Source organism: Myotis myotis, unplaced genomic scaffold, assembly GCF_014108235.1.
Source record: "Myotis myotis isolate mMyoMyo1 unplaced genomic scaffold, mMyoMyo1.p scaffold_m19_p_2, whole genome shotgun sequence".
Lineage (NCBI taxonomy): Eukaryota > Metazoa > Chordata > Mammalia > Chiroptera > Vespertilionidae > Myotis > Myotis myotis.
In genome coordinates this window covers 4,281,389-4,309,303 of record NW_023416324.1, presented here as the reverse complement: position 1 = coordinate 4,309,303, position 27,915 = coordinate 4,281,389, and the positions used below count along the sequence as shown (strand labels likewise).

The following is a 27,915-nucleotide window of genomic DNA, read 5'->3' as shown; positions in this document are numbered from 1 at the left end:
TCTGACCCAGGGTGGCAGGGATTGTGCCATCCTCACCGATAGGCCCTAGCATCAGAACCAGCCCGACACACAGGAGCTTCAAAAGCACGTGCTGCATCAGTGCCTGGCCTACTTGGGCTAAGGCTGGCCTTGCTGACTAGATCGGCCTGGGAAGAGGAGTCTTGAAATAAGTCATCAGTGTCCCTCTACGTTCTGAGTAGCAGACTTTTGAAAGCTGGTCCTTACAAATAAATACTCTTATTTGGAAACTGAACTTTTCTTTTGAAACAAAAATTTGATCTTAAGAATTTCCTAAGCGAGTCTATTCTCCAGTGGTTCTCAACCTTCTGGCCCTTTAAATACAGTTCCTCATGTTGTGACCCAACCATAAAATTATTTTTGTTGCTACTTCATAACTATAATGTTGCTACTGTTATGAATCGTCATGTAAATATCTGATATGCAGGATGGTCTTATGCGACCCCTGTGAAAGGGTCGTTTGACTGCCAAAGGGGTCGCGACCCACAGGTTGAGAACTGCTGCTATTCTCCCTGGGGTGCAAAAAGGTGCTTGTTCTGTATCTCAGTCTCTCACATTCCTGAGGGGCAGGCGTGTTTAGGGGTGAGGACCTGCATCCGCAGGCCTCAGCAGGGTGTGATGGGCATGCAAGGAGTGTGTGTGATGCCCCACTGCAGGCCCTCCGGCGCCAGTGCCTTGGTAACCGTGGGAGGCACAGCACAGAAGCCAGGAGCACCTGTGCTACAGCCCAGCTGCTGAGGTTGCTGCCTCGCTAGCTGCTGACCTTCAGCAAGCTTCTTGACCTTTCTAAGCTCCGGTTTCCTCACTTGTAAAATGGAGATATTTATAGCGCCCATCTTGAGGCCTGTGGTTGGGATTAAGTGCAAGGATCAGTGAGGATTCAGAAAGCGGTGGCTATTCTTAGCAAGGGTATCATCTGTCCATGACCACAGAGGTGTCCAGGGCCAGAGGGCACACTGCCTGGTGGGAGGGGAGGGAGAAGAGCACCTGCCCGCCAGCTTCTGGGACCTGAACAGCACTGGTCTCGTCGGGGAGGCCCAGCTCCATCCCACACACCTACACCCTATCCCTTATCAGAAGCCAGTGACAGCTGCAGGAACGGGGTACAAAATACATTTAACTTTTTTAGTTTTAACACTAGCAATGCATGTTTACTGAAGAAAAATTTAAAAGTTCAGGTAACAAAACAAACAAACAAAAGAAATGAACTACTCATAATTGTCAGGGAACCAGTAGCACGTGCTCTGCTCCCAGTGGGCTACCGAGCCACCCCTGTTAGTGGATGTCAGCACCTTCGGTAACAGGTTTAGAGTAACTTCACCACTGGCTTCAGACGGCCTTGTCGGCCTGTCTACCCAGGAACCTACCTGTATAAAACTTCATCAGGGAAGGGACCAACAGTTTGGTGGAGAGAGGATGGTTCTCAATCATTTCAAAGAACTTCTGCGTTCGTGGCTGAACAGCAGGGTTGGTCATAAACATGACTTCTACCAGCTTGGCCACCAGGTACGGGTTGCGGATGTAGTTCTGGTTGCACAACATCACAACGAGGAACATCACAATATCCTGAGTGCAGGGCTCGTACAGCACCTGAGGCGAGTATCTGAAGGGGGAGAAGAGCTCGAGATGAAGCCCCGAGTCGCAACCTGGGTGGGTGCTGGTGTCCTCAGGAGGGGAGGCGGCCAGCGGGTCCCGGAGCCGGGATGCTGAGTCCCCTTTAATTTGCTGAGTTGATGGTGACTGTTTATGTCATAACTAGACACATTTAAAATCCCTCATGTCTACTGGCCACAACATTGTAGACTAACTTATTATGTTTTAGAAAATAAACCAAAGCTGTGATTAAATCATCACATGGATTTCAAAGATCTTCACTACCCAAACACTTAAAAAATATTTTAATAGAGTTATTTTCATTTTTAAAAAAGCCAGTTATAAACGCAACCCATTACTTTGCTACCTTTCTCCAATTCTACCATTGAGAAAAATTTTGGTACAAAATATAGATGTGGTTATTTCTGGCTTTTGAATGTTCACTCAGATATTTATAAACTGCTCCTGTTTCTCAGAAACACATTCTCCATCATTAGAAGTTCAACTCCATTTTCACAGAAGACATTATTGCCAGCATCGTTAATCCTCTTTGCCTCTGAGATATTATTGGAATTGGCCTGGTGCCACAGTTTGGATTTATTTTTCCAATCTCCAGGCAGCAGTTAAAGCAGAGACACAAAACTTCCGGCATAAAATGGAGGTCTGTAATATAATTAATCATAGAATATGCACAAAACATTTAAAAACATATAAGTTCTATGTAATATGGTAAAGAAACTTACTGTACAATAAAAAATAAAAATTCAGCAATATCTTCTACATAAAACTCAGGCAATGCTGCAAACGCCTTGGGGACGTCTGAACTTAAAGGCAGTGTTACACTGTCAACGAGAAAAAAGCACAGGTCACAGTTGAGAAGACAGTTCCGGCCGCACTTTCAGTAACACTTTCCACGCCTGCAGAGGGCTCCCACAGCAGGACGCACAGGCTTCGCAACAATAACATGAGGACAGTAAGCTGTACAGGTGAGGATACCAGGTCAACAACGCTCTCAGCCAACAATAAAATGTTCTCACTAGCTTTTTAAAAAAAAATGATTTCAGAGAGGAAGGGAAAGGGAAAGGGAGAGAGAGAAACATCAATGATGAGAGAGAATCATTGATCAGCTGTTTCCTGCACGCCCCACCCTGGGGACCAAGCCCGAAAATCCGGCAGGTGCCCTGACCAGAAATCAAACCGTGACCTCCTGGTTCATAGGTCAATGCTAAACCACTAAGCCAAGCCAGCCAAGCGTATCTCCAGCTTTTAGCTGCCAACTTATAGATTCCATTTTCTATCGATCAAAGATTGATAAAAATAAAGCCAATTTTTACAAAGCACTATGTCAAAATTAAAATTGCAGGTGTTGACATTCCCTTATTACTGTAACTAATTACAGGGAAAATATTAATATTACATACTCTACATAAGCACAACCTGGAAATTGAAAAAATGAATTCTTTATTTGTTTAGCTTTTTTTTAAATCCTCACCTGAGGATATTTTTCCATTGATTTTAGAGAGAGTGGAGAGAAAGGGAAAGACAGAGAGAAACATCAATGTAAGAGAAAGACATCGATTGGTTGCCTCCTGCACGAGCCCTAACCAGGGCCTGGGCCGGACAGGAGCCTGCAACCGAGGTATGTGCCATTGACCGGAATGGAACCCAGGACACTTCGGTCCACAGGCTGACGTCCTATCCACTGAGCCAAACCGGCCAGGGCAAAAATGAGTTCTTGGTGAGGGGAGGGTTTGGGTTCCACTTGTGGGCTGTGAAGAGCAATACGCTCCACACAGCCCCGACAAAGAGGAAGAGTGCACTCACTCGGGGTAGGCAGGGTCCAGGATGCGGAGCAGCAGCTGAATGAGAAGGCCATAAAAATTCAGACATCTTCGCAGGAAGCTCTCGTCAAGTAAACCAGCGTCAGCGCAGGCCTTGCATCGTACCAGTTTCTGTGGAAGCAGGTGTGGCCCGGCCATGGTTAGTTGGCGCTGAGCCCCGGCAGCGTGCTGGGCGGGGTGGGCCGGGAGAGGGGAGCGGGGCATCCAGAGCTTCCCCGCTAACTAGCTTTGGGTCGTGTTCTAAGAAAATCAAACGCTATGCCACACGGACGCTGGACACACAGCCCAGCACTCAGCTCAGAGGCAGGTCACTGCTGTCACATCTGAGTAACTTGGGGAGCTCTTCGGGGGCCAGGGATGATTAGTGGGAAGAAGCCAGACAGGGCACCACGCACGAGCTGCCTTTGGGGAAAACGCTTGTCCCCTACCTCAGAGGATCACTGCGGGAATAAGACACACGCACATGCGCACACACTGACATTAATTTAAACAGTGTGTTTAAGGGTTCTGCAGACCCCAGACAAGAGCCCCTGCCTTATTCTGCATCTCAAAGGGGTCTAATGTCTAAGCAAAACTAAATATGACCTTAACGTGTGACAGAAATCCAAGCCAGACTAATCAGCAGAAAGCACAACCAGCTGACACTAGCTTTCTAATTTGAATATAAACCTAAGAAAAATGCCTCAATTTGCTATCTGTGCTTCCCTCGTACAACCTTTTCATCTATGCTTCACGAGCGGAAATCTTCCCATCCACAGTTAGTTCTGTGTGATGGACCATTTTCAATTAAAAATGAAGAATGAGGAGGTGCAAAAGAAAGAAATCTTTCCACGACCACAAATCTACTTTGCCACACACCATGAACACGCATGGCTGGAAGGAATGGTGTGTGCTTTGGGGGCAGGGTGGCAGGGTTGGGGGTAGTAGGAGGGGAGGGCACTGCACAAGGTAGGGAAAGGGAGGAGATGCTAAACTGAGGATGATAACATCGACTAAGAATTCATGATGTCGTTGGCATAGCACTTGATAGTTTGTCCTGAGGCTTAAATGTTATAGATACATGTGAGCTATCAGCAAGTTTCAGGTGCACCGTTTTATCTCGGGGGCGGGGGGGGGGGGGGGGGGGGGGAGAATAATGAAGAAAAATAAGGACACGAAACTGCTTACTCAGGGCACACATCCTGCGGGAAATACACTATCGTGAGGCTGGTCGATACTTATCCCAATTACCTATACGGACCTTAAGCTGCGTTTTGCAGCGCTTCAGCATTTCACGGTGTCTAGTTGCCAGGGGGGAATCTTTCCATTGGCTTTCGTTATTTTTCAGATCTTCTACGGTTCTGAAATCAAAGACGAATGGTCAAATGAAAAGAAAACTCACACACCCACTATCCATCTTATCTATTCATTCTGACCATTTCATTGACTCTCAGACACATATTTCCCCCCAATTTTAGCATTTCGAAAACCAGAGACTGTCTTACAATCAATGCCCGTTATGGTTTAATTGGCAGCATTTTTATTTCTTATTGATTCCTAAAATGATGTTGTAAAAGTGATGACACTTTATTTATTCATTTACTTATTTAACATATTTTATTGATTTCAGAGAGGAACAGAGAGGGAGAGAGTGATAGAAACATCAATGATGAGAGAGAATCATTGGTCAATTGCCTCCTGCACGCCCATGACTGGGAATCTAACCAGCAACCTCTTGGTTCCTGGGTTGACACTCAACCACAGAGCCACACCAGCCGGGCTCCTGATGACACTTTAGATGTGATGAAATATAGTAACCTCTTTTAGAAGGAAATACATTATTGTTCCCTTGTTTTTCTTGGAGGGAGAAAAAGAGGTCTCAAGAAAATTCAAGGTAACTATGCCTGTTCGATTACCCAAAACAAAAGGCGAAAAGGCGGCCCTAACTGGTTTGGCTCAGTGGATAGAGCGTTGGCCTGAGGACTGAAGGGTCCCAGGTTCGATTCCGGTCAAGGGCATGCACCTTGGTTGCGCGCACATCCCCAGTAGGAGGTGTGCAGGAAGCAGCTGATCGATGTTTCTCTCTCATCAATGTTTCTAACTCTCTATCCCTCTCTCTTCCTCTCTGTAAAAACATCAATAAAATATATTTTTTTTAAAAAAAGGCGAAAAGGCGACTTCACTGATGGCATTTCCTCCTCTTCTTTTACAATCGTCGCCTCTGCTTGGAAGACCCCTCTCTGTGATCACCTTTGCCACCTACTCCTTCACTCCCTTCAAGTGTCTGTCCAAGTATCACCTGTCAGTGAGGTAGTGTCCCCGATCGGTAATAATGCTGCACATTTTAAAGATTGTTCACTTAACATTATTTCAACCCCTTTCTATCAAGGCACTGTAAGGAACTAGAGGTTGATCTTTAAAAACAAAACAAAACAAAAAAACACTACCATTCCCAGACTCCCTTGCTGCCAGCATTTCTGCACATGACCTAGTCCACCAAGAGGCGAACCCTCACTGAAAGCAGAAGTGAACGTTGCCAAGTGGCAGCCACATGGTTCTGGGAGCACTTGGTGGAGGCTCTACTGTCCGGCTGACCCCTGAAGCAGCTTCCTGCCAGGCCAGGCTCAAAGGAGAACCATTTTTCCAGCCATTTCAAGGATTCAATAAACCAAATGGTAACCTTTAACAATCCTCTGATAAACTAGAGTACTTTGTGTGCAACTATGCATGTGATAGAACAATGCTCCCCCCTAATGTCACATCCCAATCCCCAGAACCTGTGAACGAGTTCGTTACCTTACATGCAACAGGGACTCTGCTGATGTGATTAAGGGTATGGACCTCAAGATGGGAGATTATCCTGTCTGGGTGGGCCCAGTGTCACCACAGGGAGTCAGAGTAAGAGGAGGAGATGTGAAAGCAGAGGAGGGAGAGCGAGCTCAATATGCTCTGCTGCTGATTTCGAGGTGGGGGAAGGGGCCACGAGCCACGGGATGCAGGCGGCCATCAGAAGCTGGAAAAGGCAAAGGAAGAGCTTCCTCCCTAGAGCCTCCAGGAAGAATGCAGCCTCGACTTTAGGACTGTGCCCCCCAGAACTGTAAGATAATCACTGATGTTGTTTTAAGTCATGAAAGTGTGTTAATCTATTGCAGCAACAACTGGAAACTAATACGATGACCTATATTACTGGCACCAGAAGAGGACACACAGGTAACAGGCCCTCAAGAGAAACGGGCCTCTGGGATTAGTTCTCTGACGGGGCAGTGACGATTCAGGCACCTCAGGACAGAACACTGGCAGCCCAAGGCTCTCCGTGGAAAAACAGCTGCAAGAATGGCCACCAGCGATCTCCGGGAAGGAAGACACGAGGGCTGCCTTATGTGGAGAGCTTACAGAATACAAGGACAGGCCAGGATACTCAACCTCACCTCCAGGAACGTCAATGAGCCAGGTAGTTCTAAGATGACCATAAAGTAGCGTCTGGTCCCACCAAGCATCACATTAACATATAAACTGAATCGATAACCTTACTGGGTCTCTTAGCTGTTAGTGAGAGCAAAGGCTGGCACTCCAAGAATTCAAAAGGAGCCTGGGAGACTTTGATGACTTCAAGGTGGTCATATTACCGGAGAATGCCAAATTCCCTTTCATTGCCCCAGAACCATAACCAGAGTGAGACCAATTTCTGCCCTTACGGGCTAATTACAAAGTCATATGCAGGGAGTTCATACTGGAAGAAAAAGAAGGGCAAGATTTGCTAGTTTGTCATATTCATTTCCCATGGCTAGTGTAACAAGCTTGCACAAACTTGGTGGCTTGAACAACAGAATTATCGGGCCAGAGCTCTGGAGGTCAGAACTCTTACGTGGTCAGCGTTCCTCCCGAGGCACTAGGGAAGAATGCGTCCTTGCCCTTGGCAGCTCCTAGAGGTCACCTATATTCCTTGGCTCTTGGACCAACCACATCACGCTGACACCTGCTTCCGCCATTACATCTCCTTTTCTCACTCTGTGCCTCCTGCCTCCCTCTTATAAGGACCCTTATAATACTGGGTCCACCCAGATAGTCCAGGAAAAGCTCCCATCTCAAGATCCTAAACTTAATCACATCTGCAAAGTCCCTTTTACCATGTAAAGTAATGTGTTCACAGGTTCTGGGGTCTAGCACGTGAACATCTTTGACATCGTTACTCTCCCTACCGCACACGAGGTGACAGAAATGTGGGAGTATGTGTGGGAATGGATCTTAAAGGGCTTCATCAGCAAGAGAGGAGCGTGTAGGGCAGCTTCAATGACATGGTTACACCCACCAGAGACTCTGGACGCAGCGCCATCCTGAGTGGCTGGGAGGGTTCTAACTGTGTGCCCCGCTACCTGAAGCTTGGAACACGTGGCGACTCAGGCAACCTCAGGACATCGCACACATACCTATTGAGCTCCCGGATGGCCCGGAGTCTGCGGATATAGCGACGGCAACTTGGCAGGATAGAGAGGTGGTGGGCGTGCAGCGTAAGAAAGAAGCATTCCGTAGGGAATTTCGGCTCAGAAAAGGGAGGCTGATCTCCATCTAGGAAAAAAACCACATTATCCCCTAAATAAAAGTGGTTGCAGGACTAAATCAAAGAAAACGCACAACCAATAACGCAAAATGACACTTGAATTTCCCAATAGTTTAATGACTTAAAAAATTATGGACAATAAAAACTAAAATCTGGGGGGAAACAATCCCTAAAAAAACATACAGACTTGACTAATGTTATAAGTAAAATGGAATTCCTGTGGGCCTGCTCCATGTAAAGAGCAGGTATTCTTTCCCCGTCTGATGAAATGTCTACATATATGTACGGCAACAGTCTTTTGTAACGTGTCTTCCCAATGTGTTTTATCTATGACCTGTATTCTTCAAAACGGTGTTTCTTAATTTTCTCTATTAGAAGTGGTACTGGGAGAATCTATGTACCATAAATTACTCCCTCAGCCCAGCTTTGGGAGCACATGCTGGAAAGTGGAGTTACTGAGGATGATGGAATGCCAGCCTTTGTTGTGAACCCCCACAATCCACATTAGGTAGACCAAATAAACTGATTAAGTGCCACCTAGTTCTTCACAAGCTCACATTCTTCTCTTATCACTTTGTTTTTGATAATTTATAGCTATCTGATATCTTGAATTTCTTTCCATTTGTATCTTATTTTCCCTACAAGTATATTTTATTTTCTATGACACTTACTGCTTTACATTTTGTTTCAAGCAAAAAACCCCATCTCTTGATAAAATACAGTTCTCACCTTACATATTTGTAACAGTTCTGGATTTTGAATGGCATGACTTTCTGACTTATAGGACACTAGTTTTCCTCCTTTCTTTTATTTTACATATTCGTTTTGTCTCACTCTATACATGGTATGTTTATAAATTAAGATACACACACACACAATGTCTCTGAAAATGCGCTTCATTTCTAAAATTACTTTAAATTTCTCTCTTACATCTAGGTTAAATCCTGTTTGGCTTTTCATGTTTTATTAGATTTTTAGAAAAATGCGTAACCTTTGATTCTTCTGAATTTCTTAGTCTATGAGGTATTCCAAGACTTAACAAAAGCTACCCATTGAATGGCACTAATCACACACTGACGTTACTGTTCGCAGGTACCTGGCTCTTATGACAGTTTAAATGCTTTTCTGGAATGTGCATGACTGGGCACGATGCTGTCGCTGCAGCGAGCAGGCACCCGCCACCCTCCCTCATAGACAGTGCTGCAGGGCTCTGGTGGCTGTCATTAAGCAACTAATGTTCTAAGTGTGGAGAAAAAGGTCAATAACCATAATGGTTTCAAGATATTCATATATTAATCATACCATCAATTCGCCAAGATCTGTGAGATATTTCATGAGAATTTTAATTGGCACATATAAAGCATATATGTAGCTAAGTTGCTGCTGTCAGCTTTATTAAATATTTATTTATTTAAACTCAGAGAACAGTCTATTTCCTTCCGTTTCTTCTATGTATATATTTGATTTTGGCCAATCCAAAGAACTCTTTTTACTGTACTAATTTTTATTGCATATTATATCCCTAGCTCGTAAATTCATTTTTTGGAGAGGCAACAATGTGGGAGGAATCCCTAGCATCCAAACAAAATTATCTTCTTTCTAGACTCTATAAACTCTAACTTTTTAACTGGGGCAGCTGGAACACCACCCACGTAGCAGGATGCGGCCACTCAGGGGCATGCTGGGTATTGAGATCCTTTGGGATTGGACCTAAACCAAAAAGTGGAGAGGCAGAAAGTCATCCCCTCCCCGTCCCTCCCCCCACCCTTAGGATCCACTTTCAAACCCAGTGTCATTACTGTTGCGTTTCTGCCCATTGCTCTTGCATTTCCACTTTTCTGTTTTCCTGCTCCCCTGTCTCCCAGACACATTCTGTCTGTCACAGGCCTCCATACCTTCCCTCTGCCTGTCCTTTCTTTCTCTGTCTTTCCGCCTTCGCAAGCTCTCCCTCTGCCTGCCTGGGCCTCTCTGGGGCGCGACTGCTGCTGGCCAGGGAAAGGGCTGAGGCCAGGCGGCCTAGGCTCCTCTTCCTCCTCCCTCCCCCTCCTCCCTCCCTCTCCTTCCTCCCCCTCCTCCCTCCCTCTGAAGGGCCTCCTCGGAGGACCTTCCTGAGCTGCAGCCTTCCATCGGGCAGAGCCCCTAGACACCCCGTGACCACCTCCTCCACAGCCTGTGACTCCCCCGGCTCCGGCCCTGACCCCAAGAGCCCACAACTTTTTTTTTTTTAAGTAATTTTCCTTTTTATTTATTTTATTTTTAAAATTTAAGGAATATTCTTTTTTTCTTTTGTTTTTAATATATATATTTTTTTATTGATTTCCGAGAGGAAGGGAGAGGGAGAGATATAAACATTAATAATGAGAGAGAATCACTGATTGGCTGCCTCCTGCACGCCCGCTACTTGGGGTGGGGATCAAGCCCACAGCCCAGGCATGTGCCCTTGGCCGGAATCGAATCTGGGACTCTAGTCTGCAGGCTGATGCTCTATCCACTGAGCCAAACTGGCTAGGGCCAGAGCCCACATCTTAATTCTGAAGTCTGCCTGGCTTATCTGAAATCAGGTCTCCTGAGTGAAACAGAAATTTCGTAAAGAATTACACTGCCTCCTTCACTACTGACAAACATGAGAAACTGCAACCCAACTAACCACCAGGAAGGATGAACACAGACCAGGCTGCGTGGCAGAGCAGAGCGAGCCCTGGACTCGCGCACAGAACCGAGCAGCAGCGCCACGTGCTGAACGGGCGAGGCGAGCATGGCACCTTTTGGAAGCTCAGTCTCCTCATATTTAACTAGAAAACAACAGAGTTACTATTAAGATATTAAAGTTCTTTTCCTGATCAGCCCATAAGCCTACACATAGAGAATTTCCTATAGAATATATGGGATGGTCAAAGGGAAGGCACACTGAATCTCTTTGTTTTGGTTAAAATCTCCCATGACTCTGAAACAGCTCTGTACTGGCCAATAAAACCTGGCCCTAAAAAAGTGTCATTAGTGGTAAATATCAGTAATGTTGCCTGATTGGGCAAGACCACAATCGAGTCCTCAGACATGCTCCCTGCTCTGCCCCCAGCTGAGTGAATCCGGGGTCTGATGTCGCCGCTGTAGGGGTGAGGAGTCAGTGAAAACTGTCCCTGGAGGGCAGGAGCAAGGGCCGGCGGGAGCAAGGGGGGGGGCAGGAGGCGACGGACAGGGGCGCCGTACTGGTGTCAAATCCAAGCTGTGGGGTGACGCTCTGGGTGCCACTGCATCCTGCTGACAGACGCATACCTATTGTTTTTTAATTAAAAAAATTGAAGGGCAGCTTTTCAACGACCTGACAATGAACACACACTCACAGAGTTCCGCCAGCCAGTCCTTCACATCCTCCATCGTGGCGTTCACTCTGGTCTCATCGGTGGGCAGAGTGATCCGACACCTCGGGTGGAATATATACGTGGGGTCAACCGTCTCTAACTTGATCTTTGTACTTAGCTGCTGCAGCACCCAGAGAAAATTCAGCATAAATCCATCTGTAGAAACCAATCTGTCATCTGTCTGTGAAACATGAAAGGAAGTACTTAGAATAATGACTGAATAGAAATGCTGACCAAACATGCATCTTTTTCTTCTTTTTTTTATTAAGAAAAAATATATATTTTTAAATCCTCACCAGAGGATATGTTTCCATTGATTTTCAGAGAGAGTGGAAGGGAGAGAGGAGGGGGAGAGAGAGAAACATCGATGTGAGAGAGACACACTGATTGGTTGCCTCCCGCACATGCCCCAACCCGGGCTAGGGATCGAGCCTGCAACCCAGGTACATGCCCTTGACTGGGAATTGAACCTGAGACCCTTCCATCCACAGGCAGATGCTCTAACCACTGGCCAAACCAGCTAGAGCAGTGGTCGCCAACCGGTGGTCCGCGGACCACTGATGGTCCGTGAAGTCCGAAAGGTTGGCGACCGCTGAGCTAGAGCACCAAACGGTCAGCGACAGGACACACATATCACGTCACCAGTCACCCTCCAGCACTCGAGTGCTCATCATTGTGAAGCATTTCATATGTTCTCTCACCGAATCTTCACAATAGCCCGTAGAAGGCAGTTATACTATTATTCCCATTTTCCAGAGAGGAAAACTAATATTCAGAGAATTAAGTGATTGGCTAAGACCCTCACAATCAGCAAGCAACACACTACACACTGCTGCCTTCCTCTTCGTTCCCGGCAAGAGCATGGGAACAACTAGTGTCCTGGTCCCACCTGACAGTCTCTCCAGCCGACAGCACTGGCATGGTCCTCACTCATAGCAGAACAATCGTAACAGCGACAGTTACAACGCGGAGTGCTCGCTATGCAGTGCTCACTATTCCACCAACTTTACGGAGAGGAAATACACACGTTCAGTGTTTACCATCCCCATTCAGCAATGAGGAAACGGAGAAACAGAAGTAACTGCCTAAGGTCCCACTGTCAGCAAACGCCGGAACCACCATGGCAGATCCAGGCAGTCTCGTACAAGGTCCATGCTTTGACCTATACTTTTTCCATCTTGAGTAGAAACATCTCATCATTCATTACTAATACAGGGTGGACGGCCTTGTAGCTTTTCTGCTCTGGCAAAACAGTCCACGCCAGTAGCCTCCATAGAGGGCTGGTCTCAGGTCTGCTCCGGCTCCCGCCCACTTTAGTCCCTTCTCTGCACCGATTCGGAGGGCTCCTCGCTGAGCAAACTGATGGAGCCTCTGACCCCTCTCCTAACGCACCACCCACCCTTCACTTCCTGTTCACGGTCCTCCAGCTACAAAGGCCGGCATGTGGGCTTGCTCCAAAGCTAGTCCATTCCTGCCTTAGTGCCTTACGCCTGCCTAGAGAGCCCTTTCCCCGGCCTTGCAATGGCTGCTTCTTTCTATCAGTCAGGTCTCTGATCAAATGCCACCTCCTTAGAGGGGCCTTTCTGCCACTCAGACAAAATTCACCCACAGCTTCTTTTTGGAACCTCCACCGTCACTCTCCAGGGCGGTACCTTGCGGTCTTTGCTTCCTAGGAGCTATGTCTGCTGAAACCGTGTCTGTGCGCTCACTGCTTTACCCTACAGGACACCCGCTGCACACAAGCAGGAAGTGTCTCCATCTTGTTCAACACGCATCTCCATCTCCCAGGACAGTGTCGGCTCAGCGCTGAATGAACAGAGGAGTTAGAGGAATGAATTAACGAAGCAATAAAAGGAGCCTTTAGGGGTCCTACCTGCATCTGTGCTTTTTTCATATTGGCATTGACGACAGCCGCCATGTAACCAAGGGCAGCCTCCCGGGTTTCACCATTTAACAGAATACTATGCAGAATCTTGAAAAGCTCTTGCTGAAATTTATTTTAAAAACAAAGAAAAAAATTAAAGCTTTACTTTAAAAACTATTCCTTTGGACTTAAGGATAGCTAGCTCCCTCCCCGCTTTCTCTCCTCCCCACTTCCTCTGACTGCGAGAAGCTGATGACAGGAAGAGCAGACGACAAGCCCACACTCAACTGTGTCGACAGCATTAGCATGGAAGGGGACGTGGAGTGGAGAAGGATGTAGTTACAGTTTTAATAAAATAGCCTTTGCCATTTCCTTTCCAGGAGAGGATCACAGTTACCTTAATGACGTTATAATTAGCCTATAATTTTGCTGCTTTTTTTGAGAACTGAAGCCATATAAACTACATTTGGGACCAGCGAGTTAAACTAACAGCGCTCACTCACCCCATGTTTTAAATGCCTAAGAGCAAGTTGCAGAAAACCTGGCCACCAAACTCAGGACCCGTGCCCGGCGATGCCTCCTACCGAGGGCACGTAGCATTCTAGCTGAAGTTACCGTTCAAGGCACCGGTTACTCGTCTACTGCCTTTATTCATCCCCCGAACTCATTTTCTGAGCACCTACCCTTCCCAGCTCCAAGTAATGCTGCAATGATTGGCTAACCACGCGAGTATTTTCCAGGGTAATAGCAGGCCCTGAGAAATATTTTTCAACCACTTTAGCCTGGAAAGAAAAGAAACAAATTCATTCGACATATATTATACATTTGGGAAGGAATCTGAACACAAGAGCAAAGGTGCAAATGGCCACTATACTTACATCATCTTCTGCGAAGACTGAGAAGCTAAAAAAAGACCCCAAGTAGGAGAGTCTCTGCAGCTCCCGCCCAGACCCAGGGCTGAGGGACTTAGGCAACCACAACGGCAAGGAAGCGACCTGTGCAGAAATGAAAGAGGCAGATGAAGCTGCTGTCTCGGCAAGGGAGGTAAAAAAGTCATGGACAGAGTTCCCAACAGCCGACCTCCGCAGCGGGTCCTGAGCCACCAGCACAATTTGGACATTAACATCCCAAAACACAGGCTCCCACGTGTGCTCGCTTCCCCCTGCGGGTGTTTTCTCGTCTCGGAAGGAGGAAAGCCTCCAGCTCCTCCATACTTTTATCAGATATACTTCTAAGTTTTTATGGACATACTTCTAAGTTTGATGTTTCAGAAACTCTGCGACGGAGTGCACATCAACTCTTCTTATACTGCAAAAGGATTCAAGTCAATTCTTCCCTAGGACTCGCTATTCTAGATGTATAATACTAACCCAAAATTTAAAAAGTCACTACAGAAGGTCAACAGCTTCATCCCAGGAAATGGTATATGACATCAATTTAAGAATCCAGAGCCACCCACACATGCTACCTATGTCTCGATCTAAATGCCCTACGACAGACGGCGCCCAGATGATGCACTGACGAACGCCTTCTGAGTTATATGCTCACTCCAAGTGTGCAAGCCCACCAGGGAGGCACTTACCAAATTGCACACGGGGTGTGTCTTCCCAAACTTGGTTTCGCAGAGCTCACCCAAAGCCTGGAAATCAGATCAGAGAGTCGTTTAAACATATTTCACCAGACCGCAAAGTCAACACGGAAGAATAGCTCTAACTGCTGCTGTAATGCGCATGTATCCCTCCCAACCCTAACAGCTTCACTGCTTCCCTGATTCAGCAATACATCGCCCTGTAAAACACTTAACATAAAACAGAAATACAAAATGAAGCTAAAAGTCACTCAAACCTTACACCAAGGGACAACCTCTATTGATATTTTAGTTAACAGCTTTCCAGACATATTTTTGTGCATATACACAGAGATAAATGTGTATATATATATTTTTTAAATAACTTTTTTTCCATGTCAAAAAGATATGCTTCATAAACTGTAGATGGGTAATCTTGCCAGTGCTAAACAGAGCTATAAAGAATTATAATTTAATAAGCTATCAAATCTGGACCATATTTAAAAGTATTCCTTGGTTTCATGATCTCTGGTATTTTTGAGAACTCCAACATTTTCCTTCTGAGTGTCAATCATTCTCATATGAGAGAATCATGAAAAGTGTTTTTTTAGGGACAAGCAGCACTAACACAGCCACTGTAAGCCAATCAAATGCCATGTGAACAGTGGGCTTACTTCTCTCTGCAATGTGGACACGGTGCACCGACACGTCTTTGAGAAGCCCAGGCTCAGTGCACGACTGAGAAGGGAGTATTCTTGCTGCTCAGTTCAGGGTTCCCCAACTTTGCTGCACTTTGGGATCTCCTGGGAAGTGTCAGAAATCCCAATGCCAGGCCACAGCCTCACCACACACGAGATGAATTCAATTACAGTGCCTGGGAGCTGGGCATCCGGATTTTGTAAAGGTCCCCAGGGGAGTCGAAGGTAGGGCAGAGTTGGGATCCACTGACCTAGAGAATAATCAGTTTCTGATTTTGGCTCCAGGAGACTTCCTCTGCCTGCCTCTCACTACTGTCCTTTCCCAAAATGCACACTCATTGCTGTACAAGCACCAATAATGGTACAAAATAAACTGATTGTCTATCATAATGAAGGCCTCTGTCTTTTGTTGATATCTGACACTAAAAGCTCCTTGCTGAATCAAACCACCATCGGAAAGTCAGCGATTCCAGGAAGGAATATTTACAGAATATGGTGGTAAGTCACGTGCACCGGAATACTTCACCACTGAGCTCAAACCATCAGTTTATTCCGCTTCCTTTTATCTGCCTCACACAGAGCGGAGCATAAGGATGAATGACTTTTGTCAGGGCCTGAGGAGGACGTGCGACGAAGAGCCCTGTACAAATCCAGGCAAAAATGATCTTTAAAACAAGAGTTCCGGCTCCCAGCAGGGCCTTTAACCTGCCTGTGAGCTCGGTTTGGGGTTTGTCGGAGGTAAGTGTACCCGTTGTGCACGCCTCTGCGCTAACGTTTATCCCGTGCGCTTCGCGGACTGTGCTGCTGGCTTTTGCAGCAGGCTGCGAGCACCCTGCAGAGAGCTGGTCCCTGTCTAGTGGGCTCCTGCATCCCCAGGGCCTGGCACAGACCCGGTCCCCAGTAACTAACAAGTTAATTGTGAGCTATAAACATTAAGTCTGTATAATGATTAAATGGAACAAATGCGGTAAAAAATACCTATTTAACCAAGTCCTCAATTTATGGAAGGCTGTATTCATACACAGAGTTAATTAATTATTTTGATGTTTCCCTTCATAATTCTAGAATAAAAAATATTCAGTGGTACTTCAAAGTATTTTTCTCCTAAAATTTCAAAGAAGTAAATTCAGAGAAGAAAAGAGCCTGCTATTTTGTTTCTGGTTCCAATATTTTTATCACAGTCAAGGTCCTCGATGAGAATCTAGCTGAAACGTTCGTCCACAATTTCTGCTGAGCTAAGTAGATCTGTGTTTTCCATGTTCAAGTAAAGCTTGAAGTGTACAGCCCCAGGAAATGGAAGGTGAACAAGAAAATTACTCTTAGACCTTCTGTACAAAGTCACTACATAAATGATAAAGCTGTATACTTTTCTTAGAATAGCCTAACCTTTAATTTGCATTTGTAATTTCTTTTTTTAAGCTAAATTTCATCCCAAATAGTATGGCATGCTCACTGCTGGCAGATTCAGAAGGATACTAACAATAATGATCGTTCTCATAAGCTATCCAATGAGCGGGGGGCACTTTAATGACTGATCACTGACTGCCTAGGCCTCGTGGGTGGGATGGGTACCGGGCTGCTAACTGTCTTCGCTGACCCATCTCCCACCGCACGCCACACACTCTGCATGGCCACACAATGACTTCATGTTTTAAATTTGAAAACAAGGTTGATCGTGAACCTGAAAGAAAAGTGTATGTTAACACAGCCTGGGAGAAAACAGCTAATGAACGGGCTATAAGAAAGAAGCAGCTTTACCATGAGGGGGTATTTAAAGTAGTCACTCTCAAGGGAGCACTCTTTGGCAGCAAGCGCCAGGCCTTGCAAAATGGGGATAAAGATCTGTAAGAAAACAAAACAAAACAAAATGAGAAATATAAGTTTAAGGAAATTTAAGAACAGGAGGCATCGTAAATAAAGTGAGGATATGAATGCACAGGTGTCTCCTGCATGCCCGAGGAAAAGCTGTTTGCATATAAGGGAGTCCAGACCCAGCCAGGGTGCTGCTGTCCTTCACGCCCAGCCACCAAGTAATGCAGCTGAATTCTCCAGAAGCAAGAGGACACGGAGAACCCTAACACCCTGGCAGGACTCCCCGGTGTTCCACAGAAACTCAGGAATCTGGAGCCTGATATGGACCCTCCAGGGGTCCCTGCTTTAATCAGCTCAATTCTACACAACTCAGAACACATGTTTCTGATCATCAAGCACCCATAATCTATAAAGAAACTGGACTACATGTTCTAATACCTTCTCACCTCTATCAATGGTGTTAAGAAATTCTTTGCTTCCACCCTCCCACCTCCATCTAATTCCTTCCATCTTTCCCTGTATTTTGAAGAGAACAAGAAAAATAGACCGGTAATGAATATTATTACACTAGAGGCCCGGTGTGTGAAATTCATGCACGGGTAGGGTCCCTAGGCCTGATGGGCGATCAGGGGTGATCAGGGCCAATCAGGGCCTTTCGGCTGCCGGCCAGGGCCTTCCTACATTCCGTGCTGTCCCCTGGTGGTCAGTGCACGTCATAGCGAGCAGTTGAACTCTGGTCGGTCAAACTCCCGAGGGAACAATTTGCATATTAGCCTTTTATTATATAGGATTAACCTTAAATATGTAGAACAAAGAGATAGCTGGTAAACGCTAAAATTGAAAAAGACAACTTTATCAGAATGTCTTCCCTCCACATACACAATAGCCTGCTGGCAGACCTGCAGGGCACTCCCATGTACTTTTACAAGTTTACTACTAATGCCAGGGCACACAAACGCTGCCAGATGAGCACAGCACACATGACTTCGAATGTCACAACGCACTCACTCATCAACACATCCAGGGATTTGGTAGGGATTCGAGACTTCCAATTCCATTAAAGTAGAAAAAGTTGTAACCAACGGCTAACAATCTGAATGCCAACATGTTGGAAAAGGGAGTTCTATGAAGCCACTGGGAAACCTGAGAAACTCCCTTTCCTACTAACCTCGTTCCATTGTACTGAGCACCTTCATCGTTTAGGAAGCACAGTATTATAGAAAGGTGCCCTGGACTACCCGGGCCTTACGGCATCCGGAGGTATCAACACAGCTCTGGAAGAAATCAGTCTAGTTTTGCAAATGAGCAATCGGGGTGGAAGTAATGTGCTTGCGTAAGAGCTAAAAATGGAGAGGGAGTGCTTAGACGGGGAACGCCAAAACTGCAAGCAAGAAAACAAACAAACAGAAGTTCCACAATCACCAAAAATAAATTTCTTAACTGGTCATCTAAAGTAATCTCTGAGCACCGTTTTCAGGAATGCTATAAAGCAAAGCATCATTACTTTCTCTAATAGAGCTTTCCTCTTTTGTAAGTAGAGTTTGCGTTATAACAAACAGGCAACTTTTAAGCAACTAAGATGGCGGCATAGGTAAACACCGGGAAATTGTCGCCTCACACAACAATTGAAAATTACCGCAAAGGACTGAGCAAACATCATCCAGAACAACAGGAAGGCTGGCTGAGTGTAAATTCTACAACTAGAAGGAAAGAAAAGCACGCTGAGAGCCAGAGGCGCTGCGGAGGTGAAGTGCAGAGGTACGGCGGCTCGCGCGCGCACGAGGAAAGGGGGTAGCACCTGAGGACGCGGCTGTCTTTTTGACAAGTCACAAGCTCCTGACTGCTCTGAACTCCGGTTCCGGGAAGTCTCTGGGGACCCAGGACTCATACGGGGAGAGGCTGGTCTGTCCGGCAGCGGGCGAACTTGAGGGCGGCTTTCCCTTAGAGGTGCTTGCAGCCGTTACCGGGACACTGAGACGCGCGACTCCGGGCGGAGAATCGGCCATAGCTGCTTTCTCCGCCCTTTGACTCCCTGAGACCCCGCCCCACCCAGGCTGCGGCAGAGGCTTTTGCATGTGAATGTACCTAACTGCAGCCGAACCAGGCAGACCCTGAACTTCCAAGAGAAGGCCCAAGGCCCCGCAGCGGCTTGCATTGCTTCACAGCTGAGCCTCTTCGTGGCTCCTGCTGTGTGGCCTCAGGCAGAGGCTGAATTAGCACCTCCTTAGATCCAGGAGCCACTGTACCCAGTGGTCAGAGGGGTTCCATCCAGACTGCAACTCCTCAGATCCATAAGGGACACACTCAGGGAGCAGACTCAGTGAGCACCAAAGCCCCACTGAAGCAAGTCTTGCCCCAGAAGGGTGTCTTCAGCACAGAAGTTCTCCCACTTTAGACACAGCTGATTCTCACAGCCAATTGGCCTGGAGGTCAATTCCTCCCAGTGATTCTACAACAACCAAGGCACCAAGAGTGCACCAAGAGTGTCCACCCCAGGTAACTGGGGAGGCTGAGCTACTGGGCCCTACAGGACACCTGGCGCACAGGGCCACTCTATCAACACAGGGAAGCTGCCAAAATGCAGAGACAAAGAAACAGGTCACAAATGGCAGAAATGGAGGAAAGCAAACGATTGGATATAGAGTTCAAGGCCACGTTTATAAGGTTTTTCAAGAATTTTATGGAAACCGCCGATAAATTTAATGAATCCCTCAATAAGTATAGTGAGACCATGGAGGACATGAAAAAGGACCAACTAGAAATTAAGCATACACTGACTGAAATAAAGAATAATTTACAGAGATCCAGCAGCAGACAAGAGGATCCCAAGAATCAAGTCAAAGATTTGAAATACAAAGAAACAAAAAATACCCAACCGAAAAAGAAAAAAGAAAAGAGATTCCAAAAATATGAAGATAGTGTAAGGAACCTCTGGGACAACTTCAAGCGTACCAACATCAGAATTATAGGGGTACCAGAAGGAGAGAGAGGGCAAGATATTGAAAACCTTTTTGAAGAAATAATGACAGAAAACTTCCCCTACCTGGTGAAAGAAATGGACTTACAAGTCCAGGAAGCGCAGAGAACCCCAAACAAAAGGAATCCAAGGAGGACCACACCAAGACACATCATAATTAAAATGCCAAGAGCAAAAGATAAAGAGAGAATCTTAAAAGCAGCAAGAGAAAGACAGTCAGTTACCTACAAGGGAGTACCCATACGACTGTCAGCTGATTTCTCAACAGAAACCATGCAGGCCAGAAGAGAGTGGCAAGAAATATTCAAAGTGATGAATAGCAAGAACCTGCAACCAAGATTACTTTATCCAGCAAAGCTATCATTCAGAATAGAAGGTCAGATAAAGAGCTTCACGGATAAGAAAAAGCTAAAGGAGTTCATCACCACCAAACCAGCATTATATGAAATGCTGAAAGGTATTCTTTAAGAAGAGGAAGAAGAAAAAGGAACTCTTACCATTTGCCACAGCATGGATGGAACTGGAGAGCGGATAAATACCACATGATCTCACTCATTTGTGGAATATAATGAACAACATAAGCTGATGAACAAGGACTGATCCAGAGACGGAGAGGCATTGATTGGACTGTCGGGACTTGGAGGGAAGGTAGGGGAGGGTGGGGGTAAGGGGGAAAGATCAACCAAAGGACTTATATGCAAGCATATAGGCCTAATCAATGGACATGGACAATGGGGGGGTGAGGGCATGAGCGGGGATGGGGGGGTGGGGGGTAGAGGGTAACGTGGGGACAAGGACACATATGTAATATCTTAATCAATAAAAAATATATTAAAAAAAAAACAAAAAAAAACAAACAGGCAATATTGCTAAGCTTATTTTTCAAATAGGCAAGTGTTATACTATCTGTGTGACTTACATATTTTAATAATTCTCTTCTATTCATATAAATAGCTCCCAGCAATAAAAAATGCTACAGGTGTTCATCTCCAACCTTAAATTCTAGCAACAATTTATTTCTGATATCTTTATTTATCTGTGAACATCACAAATATTTACATTTCAGTCAAAAGATTTAATAATTTAAAGAAGACAGGAAGGTAACTTGTTTTTTAGTTCAACAACTCCGTTTTACTCATCCTTTCTAGAAAAGACACGTGGTGATACCTAAGGAGAAACAAGCCTTGTTTAAGACTAAGTGTCAGAAAAGGCATCAGAATCCTGTGATTAAAAATAAGCAGGCCAGCCCTGACTGGTTTGGCTCAGTGGATAGAGCGTCGGCCTGCGAACTGAAAGGTCCCAGGTTCGATTCCAGTCAAGGGCATGTACCTTGGTTGCGGGCACATCCTCAGTGGGAGGTATGCAAGAGGCAGCTGATCGATGTTTCCCTCTCATCGATGTTTCTAACTCTCTATCCCTCTCCCTTCCTCTCTATAAAAAAAAATCAATAAAAATATTTTTTTTTAAAAAATAAGCAGGCCTGCGGTGGTTGACACATTGTGAATATACTAGATGCCACTGAACTGTACACTTCAAAATGAGTACCCTTGCTACGTGAATTTCACCTCAATTGTATAACAACAAAGAGGTCATTTCATAGCCTCTGTACAATAAAACAGGCACAACATACTCCTTTCAGCTGATCATTGGGATGATTTTTTAGTTGAAGCTACTCTGGGTCCCTCAAATGATGTCTTTTTTAATGCAAGTGTTCTAGTTAAAGCAGTTACACATATAACACAATGTATCACCTTTCAAGACAGTTACTTATTTTCATCAGCGTTCACTCATCCTTCTGGAGAAGGAAAGCTCACTCTGATGCCTTAACTATTCCCCTGTGTCAAGGAGACCATCAGGTAAGAGAAGCAGCAGATGGATCCAGACAGAGTATGCAACGCTAACTGGGAGTTTCACTCCTGAATTTTAAAGACACAATTTCTGAGAATTCAAAGACATTAAAATGAATAGCTATAGCCTGGCTGGTGTTGCTCAGTGGTTGGGCATCAACCTATAAACCAGGTCACAGTTCAATTCCCTGTCAGGACACATGCCCGGTTTGAGGGCTCTGTCCCCAGTGTGGGGTAGGCAGGAGGCAGCCAACCAATGATAATCTCTTGTAATTATAATTGATGTTTCTAACTCTCTCCCTCTCCCTGCCTCTGAAATCATTAAAAATATATTTTAAAAAATTAATAGCTATAAGTAATCCTCCTATATAATAAAAGGCCAATATGCAAATTGTCTCCTCTATTGGAAGTTTGTCCAGGGGGTGGGGCTGGCTGCCACCCCCACCCCCCTACACCCCAATCAGGGCAGCCTGCCGGACCCACCCATGCACGAATTTGTGCACTGGGTCTCTAGTATTAAGTATAAAAACAGATTAACAGGAATCATATCAAGTATAGCTTGCCTCTGTTATTCTTTCTAGTCACACGAAAAAGAAATGATCATACAACAAATTGAGAGAAAATGTCATAAAAATCCTTTCGCGGAGGGAAGGAAGCAGCTTGTGTGAAAGTGGCTGTGGCAAAGTGCGTATATTTTTTTTTTAATTTTTAAAAATTGATTTCAGAGAGGAAGGGAGAGGGAGAGATAGAAACATTAATGATGAGAATCACTGATTGGCTGCCTCCCACCCCCCCACCCCCCGGGAATCCAGCCGGCAACCCAGGCATGTGCCCTTTGACTGGAATCGAACCTGGGACCCTTCAGTCTGCAGGCTGATGCTCTATCCACTGAGCAAAACTGGTTCGGACCAAAGAGTGAACTTTGTAAGATAAGCTATAAAGCAGCAACCAAAAGGCAATGCTAAAAACACCCTGCAAGCCTGAGCTTATTAGTTATTATTAAGCTTTATTATTAAATATTGCATATCTGCATTTTCACTTGACTTTACACAATGAGGTATCAAAAATGAATGAATAGTTAATGAATGAAGTAATCAGTAAGATATGAGATATCACCCCCAGATTACTGGTAGGAAGACAAAGATTTTATGTGGTGTGCAAACTGCCACTGCCCTAATTTGGTCATTAATTTATTAATCACCTTTTTGTAAACACGGAGAGCTAATTTTCAACACTACTCATCAAATGCACAGTGAGCCTGATGCTATCTCTTGGTATTCCTATGTTAAAAGCTCCTTATAAATCAGGGGCACACCCTTATATTTCTTCTTATTTCCCAAAGCACTTAGCAAGAATCCTATTTAGAATATTCCTGCCTCATTGATTAGTTGAAAAGACACCTGATTTGAACAATGCAGCTGTTAATCTGATTTCCCTAACAAAGGGATCTCAGGTCGGTCTCTTTTCTGAGCAGGTAACACGTGCATAATAAAATTCAGGAACAGAGTTTCAATATATGGTGCATTTAAAAACCAGCCTCGTCATAGAAACTCCTAAGCTAAAAGTTTTGGTAGCAAATTCCCGAAAACTTACCTGCTTGAACACTTCTTCATCCTGGTGAGTGGTTCTCACCAGCTCTTGAATGAAGCCGTATGGGAGGTTCCTACACAGCATGTACGGCACCAGGAGGGATGGCTGCTGCATGGACCTGCGGACCGGGAGAGTCAATAACTGCGATGAGTCAACCAATTGCCACATAACACAGAACACATGGGAGGCCATGTCAGCAGCAACTGCCAGCCAAATGTCAAACTTGAAATCTCCCAAATATTCTACAGGACATAGGTAGTTTAGGTAAAAGATCACTCTTCTTATCTATTATAATAAAGGCGTAATATGCAAATCAACCAAATGACCGAACAGCAGAATGACCGTCCGGACAACCACGCTATGACACGCACTGACGCCAGGCAAGCCAAGGCGGGTCCGCCATCGCCCCACAATTGCCCTGCAGAGGGAGGCACAGGCCAGCCAAGTGATTGCACTGCACACCTGTCGCCCACAGAGGGAGGCGACTGGTGGTGGGGGAGGGAGGAGCAGCGCCACACAGATGGCAAGCAGTGGCAGTGGTGGAGGCAGGGCCAGCTGCCGGCAGCCGGGGGAAGGAAAGCCCCGATAGGCCCTGATTGCCGGCCAGGCCTAGGTACCCTACCCAAGGGGTCCGGATTGCATGAGGGTGCAGGCCTGGCTGAGGGACACCCCCCGCCCCGTGCACGAATTTTATGCACTGGGCCTCTAGTCATAAATAAATTCCTTTCTGTCTAAAAACTGAGAGATGAGCCCTGGCCAGTGTGGCTCAGCAGTTGAGCATAGACCTATGAATCAGGAGGTCAGGGTTCGATTCCTGGTCAGAGCACATGCCCGGGTTGCAGGCTTGATCCCCCATGGAGGGGCCTGCAGGAGGCAGCCAATCAATAATTCTCTCTCATCATTGATGTTTCTATCTCTCTCCCTTCCTCTCTGAAATCAATAAAAAATATATTTTAAAAAATTGACCTCTTTTACTTAATTGGTTTATGCTTTAACCAATGAAAGATAAGCAGTGGCTAGACTTCCCCCTAACATCAAGCACATCTCGGTTTCTCCTACCTGGGCTGGGTGAGGGAGCCTTGCAGTACTAACGCAGTGTGGGATATGCACTGTGAGCGGATGTTGCTCAGAAGCTGGCTGACCGCTGGCTGGCTGCACATCTGAAAAGAAAAGACAAACAAAATAACTCCAGACTGTTGAAAACTGACAATATTCAGAAGAGACGGAACTCCAGGAAATGGCATGCTTTACTCTTCCTTAATTGACACTGAACAAGCCAGAGTAACTGTATCACCCCGGTCACTGCTTCTGCTGAAATCTACAGTTAGAGAAGAAAGAAGTGGAGGCTGGAGGCGACCACTCAGGAATCTCAGACATGTGCCCGCTCGCTCTGCTTTGCGAAGGTTAAGAGCAACAAACCCCAGAGGCCCTGCAGACATAGGAAACTAACAGGTGGACAACCAGATTAGTTTCTAATGGAAAACTAGAACTAGAAAATGAAGTCGGAATAAAATGAAATAATAATGAAGTCAGCACAAAAGAGAAAAAGTATAGCTTCCTAAGTTTAAATGCAGTTTTGCAACTTATTATGTAAGTGATTCTGGACAATTAATTAATTTCTCCAAGGTTCATTTGCTTATTCATACAACATTAAAAATAGTACGCATCTTGCCCTAACCGGTTTGGCTCAGTGGATAGAGCGTCGGCCTGCGGACTCAAGGGTCCCAGGTTCGATTCCAGTCAAGGGCATGTACCTTGGTTGCGGGCACATCCCCAGAAGGGGGTGTGCAGGAGGCAACTGATCCATGTTACTCTCTCATCTATGTTTCTAACTCTCTATCCCTCTTCCTTCCTCTCTGTAAAAAGTCAATAAAATATATTTAAAAAAAAAAATAGTAAGCATCTGACACTGGATTACACCGGGCTAACTGAACAACTGGGAATCTGAACTAATGTAGGCCCAGCACAGCACCTGCCAGTCTACGGGCTACATAAATGTTGTTTATTATGATTATAATTATGAGAGACTATCAGAAATTACTAGGGCCATGTAAGCTGTTGGTAGCAATGGCCCTTGGCCCTGTCACTTCTTCCCTCTGCTAGGATGTGAGTTCTACGAGGGCAGGGATCTTTGTCTGTTTTGTTCATATCCCAAGTTCCTGGTATAGTGCCGGGCATGTAGTACATGCTCAATAACACTTCATGAATAAATAAATGAATGCTAAGTAGGGGGTGGAAACTATTATTTATCAAACAAATGACCAGGCTCTGTGGGTTCTTTTAGATGAATCTATTTCTTATTACCTTTGGTGCTTTTTTTTCTTCTATTCCAACTCGGTCAAAACACTCGATGAGGTAGTTCAGCATATCTGTCTCCTTGCAGGTCTCAATGGCGAAATGGTCACTGTAGGAATCCCAAGAACTTGCCCCACCACAGGCTCCAAAACTTTGGAGAAGAGAAGAGAAAGTGATGGTTCGCACCTCTCCTCAGCACATTGTTTTAGACAGTTTGCACTTCTGCAGCAGAAAGCCTGTTGGGACCCCTGCCCCGGGCCAGAGCGCAGGCCCCATGCTGCCAAGGCTGGAGCTGACTGCTCATCCCCCTGCTCCAAGGCCACCCACAGTCATTTCTAATAAACATTTTATTGTGACTAAGAAGTCTGACCAGAAACCCAACATCTTATCTTGTTGGGAATGGCAACTTGCAAAACCAGGAGGCCTAAGCACGGCGAGGCATCAGAAAGGAGGCCACACGTACCTAAGCCAAGCGGGCAGCATCGCTCGGGCAGACATGGGGGTTAGAGCACACTAAGCTATTGCTGACAGGATAGCAAAACACCCCTCCTCTTCCTAACTCCTAGCGTGGATCTCAAAGCCTTCAGCTAGCATTTGGCAACAGGGCCAGAGCTTAGGAAACTGTCCAGTTAGGAGACATGAAAATGTTGGTTATCAACACAAATTTCCCGAAGCTTTCAGTGAAAAAGGCAAAGCAGCACAGTAAGAACAAAACCAAACCCTTGCTCGAGGGGAGTCCCAACCTGGGGTCTCTTCCCAGCCTACAGCTTACCTGTCACCTGAACCCAAACCTCATCTTATGTGCAGCGAGGGTTAAACAAAATCACGCGAAGTGCTTTGTAGACGAAAGCAGGAGACTGTGTGAGGCATTGTTATCATCAGTATCACTGTTCTCTAGGCCAAAGCCAAACATCACCACAGGGTTAGATGTGCGGAACTCCAGTTTAGAGCATTAGGTCATAGGCCCAATCTGATGTTAACTCACCGATTGATTTGATTTGCACAGAGGAGACAGATTAATCATGGCATAGGAAGAGGCCGGGAATTTTGAAATGAAGATGAAATGAGAAAACATAAGCTTACCCAAAAAGTTACATGTGAAAGATGATAAAGGATGGGAAGAATATCAGGAACCTGAGAGACCCATTCCTACTTCAACGTGGGGCCAACAAAGGCTAGAAATTAAAAAGCAAAAGGAACTGACACATTAACAGTATGTTACGTACACAGACGGGTAGATACACAAAACTAATTTTGGAACATATACATAACCAATCTTAGATTTTAGAAAAATATAACTGACCTTCAAATGACATTAAAGTATTTCAATCAAAAATATGAAAACAATGCCAGTTTTCTATCCAAAGCTTCCAGTAAATTTGAATTCCTACAGTATAGGCCTTACTATAAGTGTGACAGAGAAGGGAGGGAGGAGTCAAGGGGGAGAGGCAGGCAAAGGCACCAGGCAGCCAACGCCCTCCTGACAGGTAACTAGTACCCACAGAGCACCCGGACAAAGCCAGGACAAAGGCAGGCAGGCCAGCATGGGAACCCTAAAAAAAACAACACACAATTAACTTTTGTGTCTTCTTATCTGTTAATTTGGGGGCACTCTTCATGAATTAAGGGCAGGATCTGATATCTGTTCACTGGCCTGACAACAGAAGGATGAGTACTGTAACAAAGCACAGGAAAAAACCCACAAGAACAAAACAGAAAAACCCACCCACAAATATAAGAAGTGTGCTGAGTCCCTGAAAGTAGAAAGGGGAAAAGAGATGTTTGTGTTCACCTTAGCTTCCCCCCACCTGCTATCCCTGCCTCCTCCTCTGACGTCAGTCACTCAGGGGCTACGGTAGGGCAACAGGTCCCCAAGGTGAACTGTACGAACACAGGCTGTGCCTACGCACCATTAAG

The 27,915-nt window shown here is 45.6% G+C and overlaps 1 protein-coding gene across 5 annotated transcripts in view; it reads right to left on the bottom strand.

Annotated features, from left to right (window-relative positions):
• UBE4B (ubiquitination factor E4B) overlaps window positions 1-27,915 on the bottom strand; it is an 87,654-nt gene that overhangs the window by 12,011 nt on the left and 47,728 nt on the right. For all 5 annotated transcript variants that reach the window (XM_036347707.1, XM_036347709.1, XM_036347708.1 and 2 more), the window contains 14 exons: window positions 26,008-26,149; window positions 24,763-24,863; window positions 23,707-23,821; window positions 17,236-17,319; window positions 14,795-14,851; window positions 14,091-14,207; window positions 13,896-13,994; window positions 13,222-13,335; window positions 11,331-11,529; window positions 7,859-7,997; window positions 4,693-4,792; window positions 3,436-3,563; window positions 2,355-2,453; window positions 1,386-1,621 (listed from right to left, as the gene is read on the bottom strand). In XM_036347707.1, coding sequence (XP_036203600.1) covers window positions 1,386-1,621; window positions 2,355-2,453; window positions 3,436-3,563; window positions 4,693-4,792; window positions 7,859-7,997; window positions 11,331-11,529; window positions 13,222-13,335; window positions 13,896-13,994; window positions 14,091-14,207; window positions 14,795-14,851; window positions 17,236-17,319; window positions 23,707-23,821; window positions 24,763-24,863; window positions 26,008-26,149 — 1,730 coding nt within the window. The remainder of the gene's footprint in view (window positions 1-1,385; window positions 1,622-2,354; window positions 2,454-3,435; window positions 3,564-4,692; window positions 4,793-7,858; window positions 7,998-11,330; window positions 11,530-13,221; window positions 13,336-13,895; window positions 13,995-14,090; window positions 14,208-14,794; window positions 14,852-17,235; window positions 17,320-23,706; window positions 23,822-24,762; window positions 24,864-26,007; window positions 26,150-27,915) is intronic.